At 37.5% G+C, this 19,383-nt stretch overlaps 1 protein-coding gene across 2 annotated transcripts in view; it reads left to right on the top strand.

The window, feature by feature from the left end:
* The window catches only part of LARS1 (leucyl-tRNA synthetase 1), a 70,685-nt gene that overhangs the window by 21,757 nt on the left and 29,545 nt on the right, over positions 1–19,383 (top strand). For both annotated transcript variants that reach the window (XM_005906617.2, XM_070374555.1), the window contains exons 6-20: positions 754–915; positions 1,553–1,665; positions 2,321–2,384; positions 3,978–4,045; positions 4,148–4,373; positions 7,377–7,464; positions 7,548–7,624; positions 8,848–8,901; positions 9,984–10,124; positions 13,361–13,438; positions 17,021–17,106; positions 17,200–17,265; positions 17,497–17,579; positions 17,975–18,113; positions 19,017–19,229. In XM_005906617.2, the coding sequence (XP_005906679.1) occupies positions 754–915; positions 1,553–1,665; positions 2,321–2,384; positions 3,978–4,045; positions 4,148–4,373; positions 7,377–7,464; positions 7,548–7,624; positions 8,848–8,901; positions 9,984–10,124; positions 13,361–13,438; positions 17,021–17,106; positions 17,200–17,265; positions 17,497–17,579; positions 17,975–18,113; positions 19,017–19,229 (1,658 nt within the window). The remainder of the gene's footprint in view (positions 1–753; positions 916–1,552; positions 1,666–2,320; positions 2,385–3,977; positions 4,046–4,147; positions 4,374–7,376; positions 7,465–7,547; positions 7,625–8,847; positions 8,902–9,983; positions 10,125–13,360; positions 13,439–17,020; positions 17,107–17,199; positions 17,266–17,496; positions 17,580–17,974; positions 18,114–19,016; positions 19,230–19,383) is intronic.

The following is a 19,383-nucleotide window of genomic DNA, read 5'->3' as shown; positions in this document are numbered from 1 at the left end:
TTGTGTATAGTTCATTTTGTCTTTAGAATCTAGCCAACACACTATTTTCCAGTTACTTCTAAAGTTCTTTCTTTCCTACCCCTTTAGTGTGGTTATATCATGCATTTGTAATACAGTTAGATAACTTTGTCACAGTCTGCTTTCTATCTTGAGTTCCTCCAACATCCTGGTCAATTTTTTTTTTTAATTTACATGCAGTAAAATTCACTCGAGTATATCATTGCCTTGGTTTGACAAATGCATAGAGTCTTGTTTCTGCCACCACGGTACATAGAGATCGGTTTCCTTAGTCCCAAGATTCCTCCTCCTACCTTTCTATAGTTTCATGGTCCAGCACCTTGGCCCACCTCCAGTGCCTGGCATGTGGTTACTTTTTTGATATTGATAAATATTGGAAAAGAAGGAAACTCTTGTTAGTAGTTTATTCATAACTAAAAAAGATGCATGTGGTATTTGAAAAAAGGAAATAGAGAAGGTTTGGTGCTAAGAACTTATCTTTGTGATGATAATTATTTTATGGTTCCAACCATTTACTTACCTTTGGTGTCAGAATACAGGTATCAGACTGTATGGTTTGGCACATAAAACAGTACCTCCAGATTCAGCAGTATTCCTATATGTCAGTAATATTGTTTTAGAGTTTAAAAAAACTACCAAATAGGATCATTCATTTAAAATTATTGTGGTTCTGGAGTTTGTTAACTGGTTGTTAGTTGTTCTTTGATGGAGTTTGGTTTTGCTGGTTATTTTCAGAGTAAAGCTGCTGCTAAAGCTGGATCTTCTAAATACCAGTGGGACATTATGAAATCCCTGGGCCTTTCTGATGATGAGATAGTCAGATTTTCTGAAGCAGAACATTGGCTTGAATATTTCCCACCACTGGCTGTCCAGGATCTGAAGAGAATGGGTTTGAAGGTATGCTGGCTACCTCTGTAGCTTAAGGCAATGTGAAGAACCTAGTTATATTTGTGTGACTGTACGAGATTTGGTCCACCTCTTAATTTAAAATAATATATTCCATCAGTATTCCACGAATGGCTTGGTACTGTTATTTTCTGATTAGAACCACATGGGCCTTGAGGTAAGCAATGAAGTACTTTAATGTTTGTTGTTTTGGAATATATATAGATATACTAGCAATTAGTAAAAAGGAGTACTGTTCAAGTGAAGAAACCCACAACATTGTAAATTAACTGTACTTCAATAAAATTAAAAAAAAGAGATTTCGAAGAAACCCAATGTAAGCTTAAATATTTAGGGACACAAAAAGATGTTGTTTAAATGTTCCTTCTTAATTTATTATAATTCCTATATGTTTAATATGTAAATATATATGTTTAAAAGCTTACATATTAAGCATAAATTAATGTGATAATTATGATACATATTTAATAGATGGAACTTGAAGTTTTTTGGTTTGCTTTTGATATTTGATATAATTCTACATTGAAAAGTTAGAAGTAGGCAAGTAAATAATTGATTCATGGGAATTCCTATTTATAGAGACTATATAAATTTCTAAAAAATTACCATTTCCTTTCTCCTCCTATAGGTAGATTGGCGCCGGTCCTTCATCACCACTGATGTTAATCCTTACTATGATTCATTTGTCAGGTGGCAGTTTCTAACATTAAGAGAAAGAAGCAGAATTAAGTTTGGGAAGCGGTGAGTTTATTGTCCTTCAGTTTAATAAAGCAAAAATCATATAATTCCTGTATTGTAATTCAATGTGCCCCAGAGCCTACTTTTTTCCATTATCTTTTCTCTTTTTATAATTCCTCTTTTTGTTCTGTTGGTTTCCTTTTTGTCTGGCCGGTGTCTTAATTTCTTTGAGCTGCTTAGTGTTTGTGACAAATAGAACCAGGGAGAATAGGGGGTCTCACTAAAGATTCTCTTTTTATGGTCTCAGGAAAGATTCTCTTAAGTATTCTAGCCAAGTAGAAAAATAATTTTATTTGTGTTTTAGTTTATCCTTTTGCTCTATAAATTGTTCTGTAAAGTTCTCCCTTGATCATATGGACTCGTTAAAAGGTAGTTGCATTTCAAAAGCTTATTTATATTCTACAGTCTTCTGTTTCATACCACAAAGCCAAGATCAGTGAATATTTTTCAGTGGTATTACCTTTGATGAAGGCAAAAAGCTTTCATTGAGTAACTGTGTTGGCAACAAAATTCCGCATAAAAGCATAAAAAATGATGTAGACATTTACTCAGAAGTTTTAGTTAGAAGAAATATTGTGAGATGTTAGGAGCAACACTGACCAATCCGTTAGGATAAAACTTGTACATTGTAATGTTTGTCATTTATTTCTTGTTTTAGGTATACTATTTATTCTCCAAAAGATGGACAGCCTTGTATGGATCATGACAGACAAACTGGGGAGGTAATTATTTGTGACATAGAATAGTTGTTGTCATAATTCTTAATATAGTCATAGAGTTTAAGAAATAAATCAGAAACCTAAAAATAGCTTTATTCCAGTATTGAGGTATAAGTCATGATACTCTGGTGGCTATTAAGAGGGAGGCAGGTAGTCATCATAGGTACCTGTATCTTCTCTAGAACCTTGTCTAGAACCTTGCTGGTAGGTTTAGCTGCATCAGCTTGTGCTGGAAAAGCACATTCTTGGATTTTTTTTTTTTTTTTTGTCACTTAGCTTGGCTTGCAGGATTCCCAGATCAGGGATTGAACCTGGGCCCTTGGCAGTGAAAATGTGGTGTCCTAACCACTACACTGCCAGAGAATTCCTAGAGAAGTAGATTCTTGAACCTCACCCCCAAATTGCTAAATCAGAAGCTCTGAGGGTGGAGCCCAGGAATCTGTCTTTTAATGTGTTCTCTGTGTGATTCATATGCCTGCTCATGTTTGAGAAGCACCACTTGGAGAGTGCACTGTTCTAAAAAGAGACCATGAGGAAAGGTAATGAGATATGTGGTTCACTCATGTACACAGATTCCATTTATACGCTTTGGTCACATGCCTACTTATTTTCAAAGTACTTCAAGTCATGCATGACATCAGTTCATTCTGCATTCCTGGAGGACACATTAGTGACATTGTTCCCTGTAATACTTGAATGAAGCAAGGGAAAATCATTCGTCTAAAGCCTTGGCACAGTAAATCAACAACAATGAACTTTGTAGTCCCTATGAGTGTGTCATTCTCTGTTACCACCTTTGAACGCATTCATAGGCTAGTGACTACCTTTCAAAATCAGCCTTCAATTATGATGTAACTTACATGACAGAAGTGAGAGTTGATCAAAATTTTGAAAGATTTGAGAGCCTTCAGAAGGCCAGTTTACTATGTTAAGCTTTAATATAGTCAATGATAGCAACATCTTAAGTTTCAATAGTACATCATAGTTTTTCAAAGCATTTTGTCATTATCATTATGTGTCATTATCTTACGTGTTCCTCAGGACAGTCCTGTGTGAGGCACAGCACAGTTTTTTATTTTTAAAATGTTTAATTAATTAATTAATTTTATTTTTCATGAAGAAATGAAGGTTCAGAGTGATTGTGACTCCTTGTGGCAAGCCACAAGTGAGGGCCGAAGCTAGGTTTTGAATACACATCATTTGATCCCTGGTCCATCATATGTCTGTGATGACTACTCTGTAGGATTGACATTGATTTTATCTTCTAACTCCCATTTTGGCAAACACTGTTTTGGCTGATTAATCCAAGTCATTCTCCCCTTGTTTTTCCCTCTCAAGAGAGCTCTTAGCAAACCTTACTCAGTCTGGACCTCCTTGACCAGTTCTGTCTAGTGTGGGGTAGGATGGTGGTCTCTCAAGTCATTTCTTACACATTAGGCTTCCATGTGGTCAATACACCACTGACAGTCTTTTCATTGGAAGGAAGAATTATTCTAGCGATGCAAGAACCCGTCTTAGAAATTTGAATCAGATCTCTTGCATAGATTAGTAGGTTTAATCCAACTCTTTTCTCTTTCAAATTTTTATTTTGTTTAGGGTGTTGGACCTCAGGAATATACTTTAATCAAGTTGAAAGTGCTTGAGCCATACCCATCCAAATTAAGGTAGGTTTGTCAAAGAATTGTGGCTTCATCTTTTTGAAACATCAGATAGTTGTGATAAAATCCATAACATTTTCCATAAATGTGTGCTTTTTTTCTTCTTAGTGGCTTGAAAGGGAAAAATATCTTCTTGGTAGCTGCTACTCTCAGACCTGAGACTATGTTTGGACAAACAAACTGTTGGGTTCGCCCCGATATGAAGTACATTGGATTTGAGACAATGAACGGTGATATATTCATCTGCACCCAAAGAGCTGCAAGAAATATGTCATACCAGGGCTTTACCAAGGACAATGGAGTGGTACCTGTTGTTAAAGAGTTAATGGGAGAGGTAAGTTGGGTAGTGGAATTAGTTTAGAGCATACACTTAGAGGAAAATGTCAGAAATGAAATTTGAGAAAAGAATGTTTAAAAAAACATTTTAGTTGAGGTATACGTACAGTCAAGCGTGTAAGTCGTAAGTGTGTATTTTGGTATATCTTCAAACGTTATGCATCACTCAAATCAAGGGATGTACAGTTGGAGCACTCCAGAAGGCACTCTCATGTCCATTTCACATCCCTTCTTCTGTAGAGGTAACCACTACCGTGACTTAAGTCACCAAAGATGAGTCGCTCTTCATGAACTTTACATAGTGAAATTGTATAGTCTGTACTCTTTTATGTCTAGCTTCTTTGGCTCAATGTGATGCCTGTGAGATTCACCCATGTTGTATATGTAGTAGTAGTTTGTTCTTTTTGTTTGCTTTTTAATTGCTGTGGTATATTCATTGTGTGACCATATCAGTAAAACAGCATTTTTATTTATGTATTTATTAGAAAAAAATTTTTTTTGACCATACTGTGTGGCTTGTGGGATCTTAGTTCCCCCACCAGCGATTAAGCCACAGGCCCCTGGCGGTGGAAGCATGGAGTCCTAACCATTGCATTATCAGAGAATTCCCTAAAATAGCATTTTTGAACCTTACGTTTCTGCTCAGTAATTATCTGATTGAAAAATACAGTTCTCCTCAAGAGATTTAGTATAGCTGCAGTTGACATTATATTACTCCTTCTAAAAAATGGGTCGTTTTTGCTGTGCGTGGGCATTGTCTCGTTGCAGTGAGCAGGGGCTGCTCTCTAGTTGCGGTGCTCGGACTGCTCACTGCGGTGGCTTCTCTTGTTGCAGAGCATAGGCTCTAGACACATGGGCTTCAGTAGATGCGGCACATGGGCTTAGTTGCTCCATGGCATGTGGGATCTTCCCTGATAAGGGATTGAACCCATGTCTGCTGTATTGGCAGGTAAATTCTTAACACTGGACGACCAGGAAAGTCCCGATACTACTTTTTTAATAGGATTAACTGCATTCCTGGTGTGCAGTAGCAGCTGCTTTTTTTTTTCTGGAAAGGAAGTCTTGATCTTAACTAAATCCCCGATGGCTCAGCTGGTAAAGAATCTGCCTACAATGCAGGAGACAGGAGACTTGGGCTGGATCCTTGGGTTGGGAAGATTCTCTGGAGGAAGAGATGGCAGCTCACTCCAGTATTCTTGGCTGGAGAATCCCATGCACAGAGGAGCCTGGTGGGCCACAGTCTGTGGGGTTGCACAGAGTCGGACATGACTGTGCATGAGCACGTGTAGTATCCTTAGAGTTTATTTTACTTAGGTTTATTTTACTTTTACTTATTTACCGGCGTGTTTTATTCCCTTTGGTTAAGTGCTGATCTTTGGTATCTTAATAAATAATCTTTTAAAAGAAAAAGATGAGTAGAATACCATCTCAATTCTCCTTTTGAATTGGACTTTTATTTCTTATTTTGTAAATTTATTTTTTGACTAGATTACTAAATATTCATAAGACTCAAAATTTGAAAGACAAAAAGAAGGGATTCCCTGGTGGCCCAGTGGTTAGGACTCTGATTTCACTGCCAAGGGCACCTGTTCCATCCCTGGTTGGGGAACTGAGATTCTGCAGGCTGTGCAGCCAAAATAAAAAACAAAAGGTACACAAAATACTCCCAGTCACTCAGTTGTCTCTTCCATAAGCAGTCAGTGAAACCAGTGTCTTGTGAATCCTTCCAGAAGTATTTCATGTATATACAAGCAAATACATACATATATATTCTTTAGCCCTCTTTTTTTACACACAAACGGCAGTGTATTTCATCACATTGTTCTGTGTTTTACTTTCTTTTTTACTTAGCTATTTCTTGGTAATTATTTTGTCAGTAGATAAACATCTCCTTGTTCTCGTTCTTTCTTTTTTTTGTCTGTGCCATGTGGCTTTTAGGATCTTAGTTCCCTCACCAGGGGTTGAACCTGGGCCCTTGGCAGTGAAAGTAGAGTCCTAACCACAGGACTGCCAAGGAATTCCCTTTGTTCTTATTTTTTACTGTTACACAGTATTCCATTGTTTGGCTATGCCACAAATTATTTAATGACTCTGTATAATGGATATTTGAATTGCTTCGTCTGTTATAAGCAGTCCTGCCACATCTCATTAGTTCCTGATGTTAGAGTTCTGTCTGAGAGGTTTTGGGGAATGGTATTAATGACACAATTTTTTTTTTTCTTGCTCTTACATGCAACTTCTTTCCTTGTTAATTTGAGCATATTCTGGTATGAGGGAAATGGGTGGTATAATAGCTTTAAACTGTTAATTGATATTTAGCCTTTATCAGTATGGCTCCAAATTCTATAAGCAACTTACGTATATGGGTAAAGGAAACTATATGGAATTGAAAAGTGCATTTCTGTAGCTAAACAAACAGCTGCAAGCTGCTTATTCATATATAAGAATATGGGTCCTATATTGTTGGGGCTTCTTTTTTTTTTTATTTTAAAGAGAAACTAGATATGTCTTCTTAACTGTCTTTCTAATTATTGTTTAAAATAGAAACACAGAGATATAATATTCTATCTTGTTGATGTCTCATATTTTATTAAGTGATTTTTAAAAAAAAATCATTTAAAGTCTTAGTTGTTTCCAGGTTTTGCTAATGTAGTTAATACAGCATTGGGAAGATTCTCAAAGAATCTTTTGAGGTAAATTCCTAGAATTGGATTGCTGGGTCCAAGCTGTGTGAACATTTTTGTGACTCTTGCTGTGGATTCCTATATTGTTTTCCTCAAGGAGTGCAAAGTTAAAAGCAATATGTTAGTGTACTAATTTCCTCACAACATTACAAGATTTGGGCTTTATAATTATTTTCAGTTATTTCCAGTCTTGTAGGTAAAAAAGAATGAGTATTGTTGATTATTAGCTTCTCGTGGCTTAAAATGTAAACATAGTTTTAAAATTTAATGATTAGATTAGGTTACTTCCTCTTTATACTGATCTTTTTCTTACATAGGATATTCTTGGTGCATCACTTTCTGCACCTTTAACATCGTACAAGGTGATCTATGTTCTCCCAATGCTCACCATCAAGGAGGATAAAGGTAAAGAGTTTATTTCTTTGTAGGAATTCTTTGGTGTACACATTCTGGTTGCTATTAGTTAATTCCACACTTTCTTTTATAAGGCACTGGTGTGGTCACAAGTGTTCCTTCCGACTCTCCTGATGATTTTGCTGCCCTCAGAGACTTGAAGAAAAAGCAAGTGAGTTTCTGTGTTTCATGTTCACATTTCCTCTTTATCATCTCATTGGTTAGGTACCACTGAACTGTTGAATTAGGCTGAAAAACTATGCAGATATCTTTTTAATGCTATCTTTAACCTGTTTCTTGATATTTATATGTTTTCCTGTGATTTGAATTTTAAATATAGTATTTCATAGAACCTTTTTTTTTGGCTGTCTCATGAGGCATGCGGGATCTTAGTTCCCCAACTAGGGATTGACCCTGCGCCCTCTGCTGTGGAGGCGTGATGTCTTAACTACTGGACTGCCAGGGAAGTCCCCGTAGAATCTTTTTTAAGACTTATTTTCTTAGGACAGTTTTAGGTTCATAATGAAAATAGAGAGGAAGGCACAGAGATTCCCATGTAATACCCCTTCTTCAACACCTGCATTGCCTCCCCCATTATTAGTGTCACTCACCGGAGTGGTACGTTTTTATCAAAGATGAACCTACATTGACGTCATAATTGCCCAGAGTCCATAGTTTACCTTAGGGTTCATTCTTGGTATTGTACATTCTGTGGGTTTATGCAAACATTTAATGACATGTATCCATCATTATGATATACAGAGTAGTTTCGCTGCCTTTAAAATCCTCTGTGCTCTTCTTGTTCATCTGTCTTCCCTCCCACTCCTGGCAACCACTGATCTTTTTAATTGTCACCATAATTTTACCTTTTCCGAAAGTCATGTAATAGTTGGATTCATACGGTATGTAGCTTTCTTAGATTTTCTTTCAGTTAGTAATAAGCATTTTGGTTTCTCATGTCTTTTCATAGCATCATAGCTTGTTTCTTTTTAGCACTGAATAATATTCTGTTGTCTGGATGTATGTTTATTTATTCACCTGCTGAAGAGCAACCTGGTTGCTAACGAGAGAAAGTTTTGTAAAAACAAGTTTTCTGATACTTGCATTTTCATTGCAACTGAAATGTGAACTTCATTTTAAGTGATATGTGTGTGTCTGTGTGAACTTTTGCTTTTGACTGTATAGTTTCAACATTTAAGCTATTCAGTCTAACTTAAACTGTTTAGTTTTTAAAAGTCATGCATCCCTTCTTGAGAGTTTTGTCTATAAAATTAAAAAATTGTTCTTTATGGAAAGAAGAAAAATACTTAAAAAAAAGTTTAGAGGGTATTTCTCTTAATGATAATACCAGAAAAATACTGATCATTAGTGTTAACTTCCTTTTTGTTTTTGTAGGCTTTAAGAGTGAAGTATGGAATTAGAGATGACATGGTCTTGCCATTTGAACCTGTGAGTACATAGATGATTCAGAATATTAATGTCCATCTTTTCATTAGAGGAAGAAAAGAGCTAACACTTGTAACAGAATTAAATAATTGGTTCAGTTCAGTTCAGTTGGTTAGTCGTATCTGACCATTTGTGACCCCATGGACAGCAGCACACCAGGCCTCCCTGTCCATCCCCAACTCATAGAGAATGAAAATAAGAGAGAGTTTAAGAGTTTATTTGCTTTAATTTGATATCTGCTGGGATGGATAAGAGCAAACAAAAGACTTTAACAGTAGGCATTTTCTTAGCACCTGGCACCTGCAGTTCGAGAAGAAACAAATAGTTTGCCTTTTAGTATCACCAATTCTGTAGTAACTTATTTTCTAGTGTGGCAGATTTCCAGGCTTCTAAAGATAAAATTTTGCCACATTACTCTTGAAAGTTTATGCTTTCATGTGAGTGTCTTTAGAAATGTAAATTACTAGTGAACAATTTTCATGGAGACTCCAGAAGACTTAATATAAATCAGAAATAAGACCGTCCATAAATTCAGTTGTTTACATCATTTCGCTGGCTTCCCAGGTGGCGCTAGTGGTAAAGAATCTGCCTGCCAATGCAGGATACATAAGAGACTAGGGTTCAATCCTTGGGTCTGGAAGATCCCCTGGAGTAGGAAATGGCAGTCCACTCCAGTATTCTTGCCTGGAGAATCCCATGGAGAGAGAAGCCTGGCAGGCTACAGTCTGTAGGGTTGCAGAGAGTTGGACATGACTAAAATGATTTAGCACACATGCATGGATCATTTTGCCAGTTTTGAACATTATTCAGTAAATTATATGCCAGTGAGGGCTTGAGAGCTGTGGAAGCTATATGTGTAGTGAGGAAAGGAGAGTGTGGGGGTTGGTGCAGAAAATTTGGCTGGTTCCTATGGACAGTAGGAAGATAGATTGACATCTGGATGTTTTCCCTAATGTGTGGAGCTGACCTAATGATATATAAAATCTCATATGACTTTATTGGACAGTGGAGGCAAAGGACTGTGCCCATAAGGCTGTTTTTATGTTCATTCAGTGTGAATAGTTTTACATTTCTCTTTTTTGCAGGTGCCAGTCATTGAAATCCCAGATTTTGGAAAGCTTTCTGCTGTAACTATATGTGATGAGTTGAAAATTCAGAGCCAGAATGACCGAGAAAAACTTGCAGAAGCAAAGGAGAAATTGTACCTAAGAGGTTTTTATGATGGTGTAAGTAATATTTTTGTTATCATTTTTGTTTGATTTACGTACTCCATGATCTTTGGTTTTCTTCTTACTGATTTAGGAAAAAATATAGAAAAATTTAATACAATTTCAGCTGTGTCCTGATTTGAGAGGGATTACTATAAGATATGAACAAAACTAGTGGAGGTGATGGAATTCCAGTTGAGCTATTTCAAAACCTAAAAGATGATCCTGTGAAAGTGCTGCACTCAATATGCCAGCAAATTTGGAAAACTTAGCAGTGGCCACAGGATTGGAAAAGGTCAGTTTTCATTCCAATCCCAAAGAAAGGCAGTGTCAAAGAATGTTCAGACTACCGCATAATTGTATTCATCTCACACACTAGCAAAGTAATGCTCAAAATTCTCCAAGCGAGGCTTCAACAGTGTGTGAACCGAGAATTTCCACACGTTCAAGCTGGATTTAGAAAAGGCAGAGGAACCAGAGATCAAATTGCCAACATTCGTTGGATCATTGAAAAAGCAAGAAAGTTCCAGAAAGACATCTATTTCTGCTTTATTGACTATGCCAAAGCCTTTGACTGTGTATCACCACAAACTGTGGAAAATTCTGAAAGAGATGGGAATACCAGACCACCTGACCTGCCTCTTGAGGAATCTGTATGCAGGTCAAAAAGCAACAGTTAGAACTAGACATGGAACAATGGACTGGTTCCAGATTGGGAAAGGAATACGTCAAGGTGGCATACTGTCACCCTGCTTATTTAACTTATATGCAGAGAACATCATGTAAAATGCTGGGCTGGATGGAACACAAGCTAGAATCAAGATTGTCGGGAGAAATATCAATAACTTCAGATATGAATATGACACCACTCTTATGGCAAAAAGTGAAGAGGCACTAAAGAGCCTCTTGATGAAAGTCAAAGAGGAGAGTGAAAAAGTTGGCTGAAAACTCAGCATTCAGAAAACTGAGATCATGGCATCAGATCCCATCATTTCATGGCAAATAGATGGGGAAACAATGGAAACAGTGACAGACTTTATTTTCTTGGGCTCCAAAATCACTGCAGATAGTGATTGCAGCCATGAAATTAAAAGACGCTTGCTCCTTGGAAGAAAAGTTATGACCGACCTAGATAGCATATTAAAAAGCAGAGACATTACTTTGCCAACAAATGTCCATCTAGTCAAAGCTATTGTTTTTCCGGTAGTCACGTATGGATGTGAGAGTTGGACCATAAAGAAAGCTGAGCGCCGAAGAATTGATGCTTTTAAAGTGTGGTGTTGGAGAATATCTTGAGAGTCCCTTGGACTGCAAGGAGATCCAACCAGTCCATCCTAAAGGAAATCAGTCCTGAATATCCATTGGAAGAACTGATGCTGAAGGTGAACTCCAGTACTTTGGCCACCTGATGCAAAGAACTGACTCATGTGAAAAGACCCTGATGCTGGGAAAGATTGAAGGCAGGAGGAGAAGGGGATGACAGAGGATGAGATGGTTTGATGGCATCACCGACTTGATGGACGTGAGTTTGAGTAAACTCTGGGAGTTGGTGATGGACAGGAAAGCCTGGCGTGCTGCAGTCCATGGGGTCTCAAAGAGTCAGACATGGCTGAGCAACTGAACTGAACTGAAGATTATAAGATTATGTTCTTCTCTTTCCAAATTTCTCTTTTTTTAATCTGTTTTTGTCCAGTAGTATTACAGAAGTTCCATTTTTGTGCCCCTAATCTCTGAGTGAATTTCTCAAGAAGATGTTTAAGGTTAGTTCGTCGTACTGTGCAGTACACGCCAAAGGTTTATTGCATGGACAATACCCGATCCCTTTGCTCTCTTATTGAGATGAAATTTTAAATAAGCAGTTTCATTCAGTTCATTAATTTACTTGTTAATACAACTACTACATGCCATCTTAGCACAATTTTTGAACCTCTCTTTTCTTCTTAATTGTACATATGTTAATGTGGCTTACATTTCCATGGAAAGAAGGTGAAGCTAGTGAAAGTAAAAACCCAGTCAAGTTGTTAGTGACTTGAGGTTGAAATGAAGATTTTGAAGGCTGTAAATGAGAATGTTTTTTACTTTTGCTTTCTATTTCTCTGTATGACCAAATATTGTTTATATGTCTTCTTTAAAACTCAACTCATCCATGTTTTGGATGACACTAAGAGCCAACACTAATATAGCACTCACATATTCACTTACTTACATCTCAAAATGACCTTGCAAAGTAGGCACTTATTCCCATTTAACAGATAAGGAAATTAAGGTACTAAGATACTAAGTAATTTACCCTGTATCAGCCAGATAGCTAGGTCAAAGCAGAGCTGGAACTCAAACTAGGCAACTTGGCTCTAAGATTTGTGCTGTTAACCCCTGTGCTATGATGATCAATAATCTATAATTTCATAATGATGAATTAAATAGATGCGGAGCATTTTGGCACGTTAGAGGATTGAAGGTGAAAATAGAAAACATGTCTTTCCACTTAAGGTAGAAAGTATTGGGAATTCCCTGGTGATCCTGTGTTTAGTACTCTGCCTTCTCATTGCTGAAGGCCCAAGTTTGATCCCTGGATTGGGAACTAAAATCCTATAAGCTGTGAGGTATGGCCAAAAATAAAAAACCCAAAACCTCAAAAGGATAAAACCTTATAAATTCCTGTTGAAAGAGTCAACAGGAATTAGATAGATAGAGGTCAGTATCAGCCAGAAGGGGATGGTATCTTAGCTCTGTGACAGCAATGGGCAAGGCAATACTTTGCCCAAGAATTAAATCTCCCCATTACATAAAAGGCAGAGTTGAGAAACCATAGGCCTTCCTCTCAGAGCCAAGTTTATCACATGGCCAGGCAAAGGAGAATGCTTGCTGGCAACAGATGGAGTTGAAAAGAGAAGCCTAACTGGGGCTGAGCTGCATTGGCTCAGTTCCTTCCCCCAAAGCCTTTAGGAATGATGGGAATTAGGGCAAAGGAATTCTCTCCACATGGAAACCTAAGAAGTGGGAAGGAAGTGAACTTTTCTTTGTAATCATGTTCATAATACATATTCTAGTTACACTAAAAGAAAAACAAGTGTGTTATAAGTATTAGTTGTCCAAGCTGTGCCAAAATAAAGATGTATGGTTATAAATGTGATAAATTTCACACTAAAAATATCCTGGTTGTTTGTGGAGGTAAATTTAGGTAGGAGAAAGTTTAAGGGGGGACCCAAAGCAAATTTTAATTGTGTGTGTTTTTACACTTCTTATCCTTTAAGGTAATGTTGGTGGATGGATTTAAAGGACAGAAGGTCCAAGACGTAAAGAAGACTATTAGAAACAAGATGATTGACACTGTATGTAATAGACTATCCCCTGAAGGCTGTTTTAGAAGTGCTTTTGGTTCATAGACTTTACAATGTTAATTAGCAGTTTTCTGTAGTAGAACCTGGAGCTGTATTAAAGATATAATTTTATTTACATATAAAATTGAAGACCTGTTTAATAATAGCAATTCATTTAACCTGAACATCCCACCTGTAATGTTGATGAAGGTAATGTTCTAAAGTTGGCATGTGTAGATTACATACAGTGAACTTTAATGATGCTTTCTGGCAGTGACCGTTTGCAGTAGAGGTAGTTAACAGTTCTTTCTGTAGTGCTTTACTTTTTGCTTTCATCCTTTCCCCCCCTCTTCATTTTTGTTATAATTTTTTTTTTGTTGTTGAGTTACTTAGCTGCTGAACTTTTGAAACTGAATTTTTGTTTTTGATAGTTACGTATACCTGTAATACAGAGAGACTGTGGTCTGTAAGACTTGTTAAAAAAAGGCAGCAGTTTCCTCTCCATTCATCCACATCCTCTTAAATTTCTCTTCCTTGGACAGGCTTACTTTCATCTGTTTTGTTATTTATTTTAGTATCTCCACCTCGCTTACAGATCTCTAAACTCTTATAGTGTAATTTAAAATTTTTTCAGTTTTAGGCATTAGCTATTGATTTCCTGCTATGAAAGATCAAGATTTAACTCTTCTCCAACCTGTGTCTTCCCCTCTAACCTCACATTTGTATATACTTCTTCACCCCACATCTTCCTAGTATAGGTATATTATAACTTAGGTTAGAGAGGTAGTCAGTGTATTGAGACATGGCTGATCCATAAATAGTGTACAGTGAGAACTTCTCTTCCTTAGCTTTTGGTTTTCCTTGGAGTTAATAACTGTCTTTTTTTTCTTTCTCTACTTTTTTTACTTCTAAATATAATTATAGACACTTCATCCCCAAACTCTGTCCAACTGTTTATTTTTCTTTTCTATACTTTGAAACATATCAGTGTGCTATTGTTTACATCTTACAGAAAGTTCTCCCAGAGCCTTCCAGCCTGTTGCAGTCATCCAGACTGGTTGCTTACTGTAGGCATGCACAAATGTCATCTGGGATGTTCCTCCACTGTTACTTAGGATTTCCTTAGTTTTTCTTGATTTGGATCTCCTTGATCCCATGGCTGCTTCTTTCTTATTTACTTTCTTGTTTTGTTGAAGCTCTGCGTCTAGAAATGTTCCTGGAAAAGGGTACCTGGAAGGTAAATTTTGTGACTTTTTATATCTGAAATATCTGTATTCTGTCCTCATACTTGAATGCTTAGATGTAGGATTCTGGGTTGGAAATAACTTTCCCTTAAAAATTTGAAGGCCATTACCCATAGTGTTGTGGTTCAGTGATGCTGTTAAGAAGTCCAAAACCGTTCTGGTATGGCGTGATCTATGTCTCCCCTCCCCACCCAAGCTTATAGAATCCTCTCTTTTGAAATTTCATGATGATTTATTTGGTGTAGATTAGTTTTCATTCATTCTTCTGGGTGTAGGATCGGCTCCTTCAGTCTGGAAACTTACGTTCTTCAATTCTGGGAAGATTTACTTTTTGTTTGTTTTATCCCTTCTTATTCTTTATTTTTGTTTTTGGAATTCTTACTATTCAGATATTGGCTCTATTAGACTCTGGAAGTTCTTTTGCTTTTCTCTCTGGGGGAGTCCCTCAACTTTTTCTTGCTATGAGTTTTTGTGCGTTTGTTTACTGTGTGTTTTTTATATCAGCTCCACGTGTGCTTGTGCACGTGTGTATAAATATTCCTAAAAAATCACTAAATTTTTTTCTTTGTGTAGAAAATTTCAAACATAAAAAAGTGGAGTAGTGTAATGAATTCCTGTATACCTCTTACTCAGCTTAAGCATTTACCAACTCATAGCCAGTTTAAGAACTTGTTATCTGATCTTTTGTGATAGGATGCTGCAATTCTTATTTCATGAATATGAATTTTTAATTTCTTATTAGTCTGAGGAAAACTATTGATAATTTAAGAGTGCATACAAAAAGATGATTGGAACCTTTTTGGATATAGGTAGGACTTGTCACTGGGAGAGATCTGGAAGTTCCATTTGGACCAGAGGAAAGCCCTGATGTTAGCTTTGTTGTTAATTAGGGCTTTGTGGTTTGTTAGATTCCCCTCAGAAGATTCTTCAGTTTCTGCCTTAAAGGGTCTAAGCTAAGTGAGCATTCTGGGAGTTAACATGAAGGAAGATTGCTAGAGTGGGTATCAGCACCCATGTGCTGACTTTCTCTTAATCCCCCTCTTTTCACTCTGAAACCCATTCCCTCAACTTTGTCCTCTGGTTGGGAGACTCTGTCCTGTCTGGAGTATAAACCCTCATTGCTCTGCAGGCACAGGGAGAGGCAGCTGCCTGTCTGCATAGTGTGGGATTAGGGTATCTGGTTCTAACTTCTTTAAAAGACTTCAGTAGCCTTCCTCTTTCCAGCCTCATGTTACCTCCTTTTCCAGAGCTGTCTTGTGCCACAAATCTCAAGTCTTTTGGAGGTTCTGTAATGCAAGTGAAGTGAAGTGAAAGTTGTTCAGTCGTGTCCGACTCTTTACAACCCTAGGGACTATACAGTCCGTGGAACTCTCCAGGCCAGAATACAGGAGTGGGTAGCCTTTCCCTTCTCCGGGGGTTCTTCCCCACCCAGGGATTGAACCCAGGTCTCCTGCATTGCAGGCAGATTCTTTACCAACTGAGCTACAAGAATTCAGCTCTCTCGTCTGTGGGCTTAGGATTCAGCTAGCTTCCTTTGGTCCACTAATACGATTGTCAGTCATTCTGCTTTTTAGTTTCCAAAATTTGATGCTATTTCTTCTCCCATTCTTGTCTTTGTAACTTCATACCAATAAAAAAAAAACCTCTTTGTTGTCATTTTGTTCGAATTTTGAGAAGGAGCAGAGTTAATTGAATGTCTGTTTTTAATTTACCATTGTTAAACCAAAGCCCTACCTGTTTCAGTATGAAGAACTTGCGTTAAGTACACAGAGCAGTGAATCATTTTATGAATAACAATGCTGAATTATTTTAAAAAATTATCCTAATAAGCTTGGGATTGTAACACCCTAAGAGATATTTGTTTTAATATTAAAAAAAATAAAATTTATGGTCAGTTTTCTAGTGGGAATTTTTCATGATACTATAAATCTTTAGTAATGTTATTTTCCATATCTAGTTTTCATGCATGTGTTTTTTTAAAGGCAGTTGTTCCATGCATTTAGTTTCCAATTTTTATGTTTTTCTTATAACAAAAATAGAAGGCTGCCATAGCCTTCAAACCATAGCAGTAGAAGCTGTTAAACATCTTTTACTCTGCAAAGGAATAAGCTGTACCTAGGGAAGGTGATCCACCTGATTGATAAAGATGCAGGCCTTTTCAGAAACAAGTGATATACAGAAAGAAAGGCAAGTAACTTCTACTCTGGGAAGAGGGAAGATATAGTGAAAACTTGCAATGTAGTTATTGGTGGTAGAGCATTTTTTTTTAAAGTTACTTCTTTTCTTATCCTTGAGAAATAGAGATTGCTTTGCCATGGTATCTGACATATTTTTATTTACTTTCATCTAGGGAGATGCATATATTTACATGGAACCAGAGAAACAAGTTATGTCCAGGTCTTCAGATGAATGTGTTGTGGCCCTGTGTGACCAGTGGTTAGTTTCTTTTATAGATGGCAAGCAGAAATTTTCTCCCGTCATTTTGCTTATCCCTGACTTTTTTTTTTTAATCAATTTGTCCACTCCCAGGTACTTGGATTATGGAGAAGAGAACTGGAAAAAACAGACATCCCAATGCTTGAAGAACCTGGAAACGTAAGATGGGAGAAGGTGCTGGGGAAGGGGAAGTGTTAGTGGCTCAGTCATGTCCAGCTCTGTGAGTCTGTGGACTGTAGCCCCCTAGGCTCCTCCGTCCATGGAATTCTCCAGGCAAGAATACTAGAGTGGGTTGCCATTCCCTTCTCCGAGGGGAAGGGGAAGGAGATGAGAAACGGGGAAGACAATGAAGCCGAAGAGGAGAGACACTTTATATTCTGCTCTGTCCAGGTACTGTGAGGAGACTAGGAGGAATTTCGAAGCAACCTTAGATTGGCTGCAGGAGCATGCTTGCTCGAGAACTTACGGCTTAGGTAAGCAAATTTCAGGTTTCCGTGTGAATGACTTTGCCAGTTACACAGCAGGTTAACCCTTCACCATTTTCCCTTCTCTTCCATTGTTTTTCTGAGCTGGAAGTGAGAGGATTTTGGTTAGAGGGTGAGAGAAACTAGTATCTGGTCCCCACTCCTATTCACCTGATGGCAGAAGTATCTAACCCATATAGTTTTATGGTGCAGTTATTTTAAATAGAAAATTTCTAGTGCTTCACCTTTTAAAAAAATTTATCAGTTTATATTATTCAAGTAAATTTAGGAACCTACAAAAGTAGCTTTGTCAGTGCTAGAGACCTGCTTTTGAAAATGTGAATTCTGGGGATGAAGTGTCTCTTAGATTCATCTTGCACAAATTTTCTTCCTTTTACTTACAGGTACTCGTTTGCCATGGGATGAGCAGTGGCTGATTGAATCGCTCTCTGACTCCACTATTTACATGGCATTTTACACAGTTGCACACCTGCTGCAGGGAGGTGACTTGCATGGACAAGCAGAGTCTCCGTTGGGCATCAGGTTGGTAAATGGATAGGGGAAGAAAGGTGATTTGTTAGCATGAGATATAATCTTTTGATTTATGTATTGAAATGCTTTTTTTAAAAAAAATTAATTTATTTTTGGATGCATTCGATCTTAGATGAGGCAATATCTTTGTTGTGGCATTCCAGATCTTTAGATGCAGTGCAAGGACTTTTCAGTGCTCAAGGTTTCTCTCTAATTGTGGTGTGCAGGCTTCAGAGCGCATGGGTTCTATAGTTGCAGAATGTGGGCTTATTTGCCCCTTGACAAGTGGGATCTTAGTTCCCCAATCAGGGATTGAATCCATGTCCCCTGCATTGGAAGGCAGATTCTTAACCCCTGGACCACCAGAGAAGTCCCTGAAAATACTTTCTAATAATTTGTTTTTATAAGAATTCATTTAGTGGAATTTTGTCATGATGGTTTTGTTTTTGAATTGAGAAAAAGTAATAAATAACCCCTCTGTTATTCACTCTTTATTCTTATGGGAGTCTCTTGTTCTCATTTGTTACTGTAAAACATTAAGAAAGCGATTTCTGGGACTTCACTGGTGGTCCAGTAGTTAAGAATCCACCTTGTAATGCACGGGGTGTGGGTTCAATCCCTAGTCGGGGAACTAAGATGCCACATGCTGAGGAGCAACTAAGGCCGAGTTGTGCAACTACTGAGCCTGTGCCACAACTGAAGAGTCTGTGCTGAAATGAAAGACCTGGCGTGGTGCGGTGACAATCCCCTATGCACGGCTAAGACTCAACACAGCCAAACAAATGAATAAATAGAATAAATACTTAAAAAAACCTGATTTCTACTTCATGGTTGGATTAGAATGCTGGTTTTTTTCAACGAAACTATATATATATGTTCTGTTGTTGTTTATCCGTTACTTTTATTTTAATACAGACCACAGCAAATGACCAAGGAAGTTTGGGATTATATTTTCTTCAAGGAAGCTCCATTTCCTAAGACTCAGATCCCAAAGGAAAAATTAGATCAGTTAAAGCAGGAATTTGAGTTCTGGTATCCTGTGGATCTTCGAGCCTCTGGCAAGGATCTTATTCCAAATCATCTTTCATATTTCCTTTATAATCATGTGGCTATGTGGCCAGAAGAATGGTGAGTGCTAAAAAAGCTGTGAACTACATGTATTGATTATTGACAAGGGTTCCTTGTGGCTTTAAATATACTGATGTTATTGTAGAGGGTAAGGTTAGATTTGCCAATACATTCTTTTTCTTACATTAAATGTACTGAAGGAGAAAGCACACCT

Source organism: Bos mutus, chromosome 7, assembly GCF_027580195.1.
Source record: "Bos mutus isolate GX-2022 chromosome 7, NWIPB_WYAK_1.1, whole genome shotgun sequence".
NCBI classification, from domain to species: domain Eukaryota; kingdom Metazoa; phylum Chordata; class Mammalia; order Artiodactyla; family Bovidae; genus Bos; species Bos mutus.
The sequence above is the reverse complement of the archived record's forward strand: the minus strand, read 5'-3'. Positions and strand labels throughout refer to the sequence as shown.